Source organism: Phaseolus vulgaris, unplaced genomic scaffold (genome assembly GCF_000499845.2).
Source record: "Phaseolus vulgaris cultivar G19833 unplaced genomic scaffold, P. vulgaris v2.0 scaffold_15, whole genome shotgun sequence".
NCBI lineage: Eukaryota > Viridiplantae > Streptophyta > Magnoliopsida > Fabales > Fabaceae > Phaseolus > Phaseolus vulgaris.
Window position 1 is genome coordinate 241,567 of NW_027174084.1, and position 10,303 is coordinate 251,869.

A 10,303-nucleotide genomic window follows, 5' to 3' on the forward strand; every position below is an offset into this window, starting at 1 on the left:
AATAAGAAGTATACTGAAAAGTAAGAACACAAAAACATATATAATTACAAGAAAAACATATATAATTACAAGAAAATTATGAAATAAAAACTAATTTTTAGATAAAAAATAATTAACTATTTTAGATTAAAAGAATTAATTTCTAAATTAATTTATATTATTATTAAATGGTTTCTAAATTAATATTTAATTAGGATTTTTCTATCAAATTTAAAATTTAAATAATTTTAAATAATTTTACGTAAGTTAAAAATTATTCGTTAATTAAATCAATTCTTAAAGTTATATCAATCCGTAAAAATTTAGGTAAATGAAGCATAAACATAAATTAATAACCTTTAAAAAAAAATTGAAATTATCTCAATCTCAAGAGAGTCAGTCATTAACAAAAACAATTATTAAAAAATTTATTTTTTATAAAAGGATAATAACTTGAATGTCTTTATTAGGTTCGTTGCTATGTGTTTTAAAGACAATTTTATCATTTTTTTTTGAATTTGTTTATAATACAAAAAATTTCCATCTCGATGCAATTTTATATTGATTTTTTTATCCAAAAAATAAATAAAAAGAGTGAAAGAAATATCACTGGATGACTGGTTTCAGTGATATCAAGAAGGATTACTTTCAAATGAACATATGGACTATCGAAAACAGGTTAATTCCTTTATATGAACAGACTTTTTCTTTAAACACGATGATATAAAAATAAGAGTTACCCACTTATCGGAAAAGAATATAATGGCTTCCTTCAAAATCATACATTTTTAAGTTGGGACCATCGATGGATTATCCGTGATTTGATAATGTCCATTACTAGAAAATAATTAAATATAAATTAATTAAAGATAAAAAAAATAATTAATCATTATATTAATAAAATTATATATTATTTTAGAGACTAAAAACATTATTAGTATCTAAAATAGTTTTTAAATTTATAAATTAATTATAGATTTTAACAATCATTTTTAAAATCTAAATTAATAGGTAGTTAAAACCTTAAAAGCTAATTCTAATTTAAAAACTAATTTATAAATTTAGAAACTATTTTATATACCAATAATCTCTTTAATTTATATATTAATGTCTAATTTAATCATCAAAATGACTAATTATTATTTTTTCTCTAAAAGTGATTTATATTAAAAAGAATTCTTATAATAAACCATATTACAAGTTACGAGATGTATATTTCTTTTCTGATAAAAATCATTCATAAGTAAGTTCTATTTTAAACTGGACAATAAATATCCACGCTGTAACTCTTGTAAAAATTTAAAAATTTTGTGTTTGGAAAGTCCGATATTCTACCTTTTTTTTTCTTTTGAAATATTTCTTTAACATTCAAAAAAGTAAAACAAATATTCTTGACAATTATAATAATATAATAATATTTTAAATTAAATATAATTAAAATATTAATTTATTGGAGTGTGAAGTGTATGTTTTATACTCTTTCACTTTTTTACTCTCTCTTAGGTAAGACGCGCTCTGTGTAACGGATACATAGGTGGCAATGGAGGAGCGTTAACCAGATAAATAACGTAAACTTTATGTAAATCTAGCTTAATTACTGGTAAAATGCCATGATTACATTCACAATTTTTTTTAGTCTTTTTAATTCTACTTTTGTTGAAAATTTGAAAGGATTTAAATTTGACTTGTTCAAGTGCAGCCAGTCAAATTCTCAGTCTTTTGTTTTGAAGCATGTTTTGCTGACTAGAAAAAGAGAAAGAAAAACATGCTAGGGTCTGTGATTTGTTTTGCAATTGAACAGAGATGAACCAACCCATTCATACGTCAAACGTGTGAAGAAGGGTAGCTTTTGAACCCTTGTGTCGTGGGCGGCCATTGACAAGGTCCAAAATTCACCTACTAGGTTACTTACCGAGGATCTAACATTAATCACAACTCAAAATTTTGGAGGCAAACCATATTTCATAAATTAGTTTTATGAGATTCATTTAATTTATAATATATTATCAAATATCTTACGGTGGACGTAAACTTCACCTTATAAACCGATTTTATGAGGTCGAGATATTTTATGACTTATTTTGTTATTTATTTTATAAGAAAAATAATCTTACTATAGCTGTTAAATAGGTAGTTTGGTCAAATAAATTACTTAAAAAGTTTGTAGAGTTTGAATAATTGGTTTTTGAAATGGATCATAAGTTGTAGTTTTTTGGTTGGACTTTCTCCTAGTGCTTCCCTACCACACTCATTTTCTATATTTCTAAGGACACCTACGACATGTGTTAGGAGATGGATGACCTACACATGACCTCCCACTATCTATAACCTTTCTAGACTACGCTCTAAAATTATGTGTTTTCTTGGACTTTCTCTACAGCTACAAAATCCCTTTATTCTTGCTTTTTTACAAATATTTTCACACAAATGCACCCAAAAACTTCCTTAATAAACTCATTTTTTTTCGTCACAAAATCAAATTGTTAAACTATGATAATGATCCTTGCTTAAAATCCGAGACAACAATTTTGAAAAAGGCATTGATTCATGGAAGGAGCATAACCATGAGAAACATTTAGTGTGCTGAATTAAATTCTTAAAGTATTAAATAACTTGTGTGTGTAATGTAGTCTAGCTGTACATGGAGTGTCACATTTTTCTGTGTACCAGGTCGTGGCGATGGTGCATTAAAATTTGTTGATTAAAAATAAAAAAAATGTTTTGAGGTGGTGGCAACAAAGTCTTTGATGGATCTAAATATGTTTTTTTTTTCTCTATATTATATGTAGAAACACTCATTCTAATAATTTCATATGAAAAACACTTGATCTAAAATTTAACCATAAAAAAATTAATTTCGTTTTATAAGATAGTGAAATTGAAATTGTTAGTATGATGTTGGTGGGTGAGAAGAGAGCAGAAATCACAGGTGACGCGCACGCATACATAAAGCCCATTATGTCACATCTATTACTCTTTCTTTCAGCCCACATTACTCAACCAAACCGCTCCTTTTAAGCTTTTTTTTTTCTCTCTCTCTCTCTTTGTCTACCAAAATTTAATTTAATTTCAGTTCCGTAGACGTGTTTGAAGCTTAGAAACTTTGCTTTTGGCTGCGCATTAGTTTTAACGTTGGATCTGTGTCTCTGGAATCCACGTTGTGGTCGATGGAACTCAGACACACACGATCAAATGATGTCATGAGTGGTAAACTTGGGAGATAAGGTAGTGGTAAGACTTGTGTTAAGATTTTGGGCTTCCAAGAACAATTTCCACTAGGGTAGTTAGGCGTGTGTTTTGGGTACCCAAATTAGAGTATTGTCTTTACAACGTGACCTTCATAAATGGAAGGACACTCCTTTCCCAGAAACTGCATGGTCCACTGTGGCACAGTTTTTTAGCCAAACTAACAATCTAGACAGCGTAGCGTCCTTCCGACAGCAGTTTCTTCCTTAATAACTGCGAAAACATCGATACCTTTCAACCACCACCGAAAAGTTAGGGCCTTGATTATTAGTTTTTACTTCTCCTCACTTAATGGTTCCACTGGTGGCTTGATATGAAGGTGTGAGATTGATTCCCTTGTAAAGGGGTCATGTCTTTCGGTGGGTTGAGTGTTGCTTTGAGTCTTGTGTTTGGGTGTCTTCTGCTTGCTCTGTGTGCTCAGCTTTACTATTTCTTATGGTGGAAGAAGAGAAGGGCACAGATGGATATTGGGATGGATCATGGCAATTACGCAAAGGGGGTGTTCTATTGGGGGTGTTGGAAGACCCCTTGCAGCTTGCATGGTGCCAACGCTGGAGGGGTTGTGCGGGACATAGAGAGCACCATTCATGAACCAGAGATGGAGCTGGATTTGCTGCACAAGTCCTTTGGAGAAGAGGGTGTGGAGTCAGAGTTGATGAGGCTGCACAATCTGGCTGGTCCACCAAGGTTTCTCTTCCCCATCAAGGAGGAAACCAAGGAAGATTTGGAGTCTGAAGATGGTAAATCTAGGGGTGATAGGAGCCGAAAGGGGTCAAGAACAAGGAGCCTCAGTGATATTATGTTGACAATTGACACCCCTTTTCTCACCCCCTTGGCTTCCTCTCCTTTGAAGTGTCCTTTGGCTTTGGACCCTCTTCATTCTTACAAGCATCAAGGATTCAACCCTCTCTTTGAATCGTCTGCTGAATTAGATTACAACAGATTTAGATCCTCTCCACCTCCGAAATTCAAGTTTCTGAGGGACGCAGAAGAGAAATTGCAAAGAAGATTGATGGAAGAGGCTCGGAGAAAGGCTACAGAGAATGTACAAGAATGTGGGGTTAAAGATTCCCCTCAGGAAACCATGGCCACAGATTTCAGTGATGGGTCCTTTCTTAGGATTATTCACACCAAAGACACAACAGAATCCAAACAGCTTCAGCAATATCTACCCCAGTTTCCTTCAGGTTCATCTCAGATTCTCCCGTTGGCATCTTCACCTACAGCATTGAGACCACTTGAAAAGACATCCATTGTGCATTAGTTTTTGTTCCATACAACTAGGCCTCTGTTATTTATTTTTTTTCCTTTATCATATGATGTTACATTAATTTTTCTAAATGACTGCTAATTTTAAATTTTTACAAAGCTTTTGGTAACTGGTAGACCCCTTTTGTTGTGTGGTTTGAAATGATTGGTGTGGTCAATATGATGCAAATTTGCGCATGGTGTGGCAGCAAATAGAATGCAGACTGACATGGCTTCAAGATGGTCATCTTGCAAAGGACTCAGTGGGGCAATGTTGCTTTTGTCCATTATTCCCATCTTTGCTGTGGCTTTAGCCGGTTAATCAATCATGCCAATGATGCTTCTTTGCTACCAATTTCTTAATTCTGTGGTGTCAATGATTCATTCTTTTCTTTTTAGAATTTTCCATAATCATTTCTCCCTCTGCTATCATATACTTATACTCAATCCCTTCATATGCGCCTAGCTGTGTCCTTTGTTTTATATGCCACTTGCTTAACTCTATCCAAATTACCAACCATTTGCATCACTGTCTTCCTAAATTTTAAAGGTTAAGGTATAAACATTAGAAACTTCCAAGGTAGATTTCACATGCATATAGTTCTAAAACAATATTCTCAACTGTGCTCAAAAGTCAATGCTTAATGCTAACGCGTTTAGGAGAGTGGTTTACAGATAATGAACTTGGAATCGCTTCCAGAGCTCATTGAACATGGTACAAGTAAAGAATTTCACTGTAACCCAAGAAAAAGTTGTTGCCTTTTCTTCATTTTTTAAAATCTCTGATACCCCTTTAAAGAAATTATTGGATCAATGCAACAGATGAAAAAAAGAAGGCATTGAATAGATTGTAGAGGATTTAATGGGCACCCCACGAGGGTGTCTTGATGAAGCATGAAATGAGGAAGTTGAAAACGGTGAGTGTCGCGAATGGGTTATGGTGTCTACCAACTTTTACCTAAACAACAAGTGATGTCGCTGTTGTCACGCGATTCAGCCGAAAGTTCCCTCACTCTCAAACACACACACAACACAAACCTTCTTTCAAATTTAAACTGCAAAATTTTCAAAATTTGAACAATAACAATACAGTGGAAGAGAGAAACTTGGTGGATTTGAATTTGGGAATAAAATAATGGGTCATTCATTCTATAATAGCTGGAAAATTGAGTTGTTGCATGTGAAAATAGGGTGCCCCAGTGGCGTGGTCCTGGGTTCCTGGGTAAGAGTCAATTCCATGGCTCCACTCCATTAATTCACTAGAATTCACATTCATGATAAGCCTTCAATGAATCATAAATATTAAAACAGGCCAACAAAAATATAATGGAATTTGTTTGTTTCTACAAAGTGTGCTGTTCATTTATTTTCATCATCTTCCAATTATTCTTCTCTTATCATCATCACAACTTGCAATTTTGTGGACGTGTTTTCCAGATATAGGATGTGTGATGCAGACCAACATGTTATCAAACTTATATTTCTTCATTGCTTACAAGTTATAACCTTCCTCTTCCCATTGCATTCAGGATAAAATAATCACAACTTAGTCCCAATAAGCCTAATAACTTTTTTTTATCACAGATTGCACTATTGAATCATTCAGAAAAAATTCAAGAAATTAAAGTATAACCATATTCATTACTTTAGTTATTAAAGAATAAAACAAGCCATGTTTTAGTACTAGATATTTATTCATGACTTTGATAATTGTCACTAATTTTTTGGCAACCCTACCCCACTTTGACAGTGTAACGTAAGTACACCCAATACCAAGGCCCTTAATGGGCCTTATCCAAGATTCTGATTAGTTATTATGAATTTTACATAATCAATTGTTTATAAATCATTTTATAAAGTATTAGAAATAACACATTCAAATTAAATTGTTTTAATTATAAAAAAGGGCTATTAAAAGGATGAAGCTAATTAAACAGAATCTTACACTAAAAGGTGCATCCCCTTGCTATTTAAAACATTCCCAACACTTCACCTCTTTATCAAGTCCAAAATAACACGTAATTACTTCCATTTCATAATCTTTTATGTTTTCATTTTTTCTTTTTCTTTTTCTTTTCGCTTGATATGGGTATTTTAGAAACCTAAATTTTATAAATTATTTTCCCATCTACATCCTGCTTGATAATTTTTTCAACGATGACCCGTCCAGAAATAAGATTACATAAAACTCAAGCTCTATTTAGGTTCAGTAGTTAAGAAAATCTTAATTATTTTTTATAAAATAAAGATGTTGATGATACCAACATATATCTCTTTTATTCTATTTTAAGTTATAAAATTCACTCCAAAACTAATTAAATTTAAGGATTTAAAATTCAACTCTTAAAAAATGTTTCACATTTATCCAGACTCTTTGTGATATGTTTCGTGTGTGAAAGACACAGAAAAAAGAATTTTGAACTTCTAAGAGTACACAAAACTGATTTTTTATATTTATAATTCAATATTTTCCCTTTTTTTTTCTTTCACTCTATGTTCAACCAAATAATTTTGTATATATTATTGGTGTTATTTTCTTAAGCAAACGTAACATATAGAAAGTGAAAAAAATAGGTTTGACATTTTTTAGGAAATTAAAGCGCTCCCATCAATCCACTTCTTCGCATGGAGATTTATAAATACTTATAAATACGAAAGTACCCACTATAGACAATCTTTTTCTTTCTTCCAACTAATCTATTTGATAAGGTTCAGAGTTGCGTGGCGCGAGCTTAATGGATGATTAACCAATATGAAGTCAAGTCCTTTCAGTGACCAAAGAAACATTAATCATTAGACCAAACAAATTTTTTGGTCATATATTATGATTTTTATTATACTTATTATTATTAATATAATTTATACTTATTATTATTAATAAGTATAATAAAAATTCGCGGGGTGTGGAGTAAGTCTAAGGTGAATGGTGGTGGACGGTCGTAGAGCGCTGTGAAGGGAGATGTTCTGATGGCAGAGTGGTGCGATGTATTCTACCATAGTTCCACGAGATGGAGGAATTGATACAAGGAGTTGGGGTGGTCACTAGTAAACCAACGCATATACGTTTCTAATACCCTATTTAAAACTTTTATCTGACCATCTGTCTGGTTGGTATGATGAGCTGAACTTGAGAGTTGTTCCCTGTGCTTGAAATAGGTTTTGCCAGAAATTTTTAATGAAGATGGGATCGCAATCAGAAATTATGGATTTGGGAACTCCATGAAGGTGGCAAATTTCACTGGAGAATATGCGAGCAATGCTTTGAGTTGTGTAGTGAGTTGGAAGCACGAGAAAGTGAGCTTATTTTGTGAGGAAGTCACATATGACCCATATTATTGTGTGCCTTGTTGAGGAAGGTAAGTGGGTGATGAAATCCATGGTTAAATCTTCCCAAACTTGGGTTGGTGTTGGCAGCGGTTGGATTAACCCGTTGGGTTCTTTTGGCGAGAACTTTCTGCATTGGCACATGGAGCAGTGTTGAATGAAGGTCTTCACGTCATGGGTCCATCTTGGCCAATAAAAGGAGGTTGCGGCTCTTACCATTGTGGGTTTTAGACATGAATGCCTTGCTGTGGGAGATTTTTTACATTCGCTGAGAATTTGTTGGCGGAAACTCTTTGCATTTAGGAGAAAAAATTGGTTGCGAAAGAATAGTATTCATTTACAGATATGGAACAATGACTGTGATGGTTAGTTCTGACTGTGCTATTGAATTATGTGGAAGCCATCAACGATAGAGTAATATTGTTGGAGCTCTTGGAAGACTGTGGGCATGGGGAAAGAGATGGCGAATAACAACGACTTTGGCGAGGATTCCTGGCGTGAGAGGGCATCAACCATTGTAATGGTTTTGCTAGGTTTGTACACTATCTCAAAGTCATACCCTTGTAGTTATCCATTTTTGTTGTTCTCGTGTTTAAATTGTTTAGGATGAAAGGCTTGAGGCTTTTTTGGTTTGTGTAAATGGTGAATGAAGTGCCTAATAAGTACTGACGCCACTTCTTAATTGCTTTTGTGGCTTTTAGGGTGATATGCTGATTTAGGTGGTTGAAGGCTATGTTGGGAATAAAGAAGTTTGTTGTAATAAAGCCCAAGGTGCACAACCATTCAATCCCTAAAATAACATTTGCTCCTTCAATTGGGAGAATGTATATGGAATTGTGAACGTAGTGTTTTGGAGAGCTATATCTACTGAGAGGCAGATGCCTTGGCATGTGATAAATGTCTTCTTTCCTACCATGATGTAAAAGGGGTGATAGTTGTTGTTTAGTAGTCAAATTAAAATATTCCAGCATAGAACTTCTAACGCTAGAGAGATGATAGTATAATTTTGGTCAGATGACCCTAAGTCGTCTCCTAACAAATCCAATAATGAAATCAGTAAATTAGTGTTCAAAATCTATCTACGAACAAGAAAAGTTAGCAATAACAATAAAGAAAAAAGGGATTGAGATAGTTGTGCAAGAAAATAAAGTAGAGATTAAAAACAGTAAATAATGTAGGTTGACTCCCAAGTTCCTCCACCAATGAATTTATCACAAGTTATCAAAAGATTATCACCCTTCAATTCTCACATAGGATTAAACTAAATCAAACATGCATTAATCCAATTCAACCGAATCTTATCAGAAAAACATGTGTTTACTGATGAATTCAATACCCCATTTGTATCCATGTGTGTACTCATGGGATGTTTCTCTTCTTTTTCTTGAATCATGCACCCAAGAAATTAATCAGAACTTTGCAAACTAACTAAGAAACCAAAGTTTAAGACAAGGAATACTCTAAATCATGCGTTTAAGTACAACCTCTCAAAAAAATCAACTTTTTAGAATATTAGAAGATTAAAACAACTGCAATGGAGAATTGAAAACTAAAACTTTTATTACTCAGAACCTTAGAATTCAATGAGGAATTACAATGAAATCAAACAAAAAGGTTTTAGCATTCCATACGAAGGTAAAACAAGTGAATACAAAAAAGAAATAAAACTAGGTCTAGAACATGTTTGCAACTATGAATCCAAAAGCCCCCTTCTTTCTTCCTTTGAAGTCTTTGTTATAATATTTTTTTTTCCTTGCAAATAATTGGATTCAAAATCTGCCTTATGATATTGATTGACAATTATCATATGTTTTATTTTCTATTTCAACTTATTAAGTAGATATCTTCATTTCCAGCTAGTCTAAGATTTTATTCTTGCTTTTCTTCCAGGTATATTATTTCCAATTTTTCCTTCAGATTTGTGTTTTGATTGTATTTTATTCCAACATTGTTGTGAGAGTGCAAAAGATTTTCTTGAATAATATCTTCAAAGTATATTTGCTCTATGTTTGAAGGGTTTTTGCAGAGGAATTTTAATTGCAGGATATTGAGAGAATATTCATGTAGAAGATTTGTTTTCAATTATTTTCCTGAGATATTTGCATATTCAATTCTCTAATTCTTTATTTTAGATTTTGTTTCCTGTTTTGATTCAAAATAAGCAATCGGGGTTAAAAAAACAGAAATAACAAAAATAATAATTAAGGCCCAAAATAAACCTAATTAGAAGAATATTAATTAAAATAATAGATTTATTCATAATTACATACCAAGATTTTATGATTAAAACTATTAAATCTAAATAAAATTATGATTGAAGTATTTATACATAACCATACTATAGTACTCTCATTTATTTATTTTTTATTACCGATAAAAAAAATACCAGATAAAAAAAAATAGTTATATGAACATTGGTAATCACACAAGTTTACCAATTTCTCGTGTTTTTTTTTTTTTTTCATTCTCCTAAATCATCAAAACATCTTACTATACATAATCTTCT

General features: G+C 32.3%; 1 protein-coding gene across 1 annotated transcript; it reads left to right on the forward strand.

Annotated features, from left to right (window-relative positions):
- Window positions 1-2,959: 2,959 nt before the first annotated feature.
- On the forward strand, window positions 2,960-4,604 carry LOC137816988 (uncharacterized). The gene has a single exon (XM_068620179.1). The coding sequence runs from the start codon at window positions 3,575-3,577 to the stop codon at window positions 4,487-4,489; it is 915 nt and encodes a 304-aa protein (XP_068476280.1). The 5' UTR covers window positions 2,960-3,574; the 3' UTR covers window positions 4,490-4,604.
- The last annotated feature ends 5,699 nt before the right edge of the window (window positions 4,605-10,303 follow it).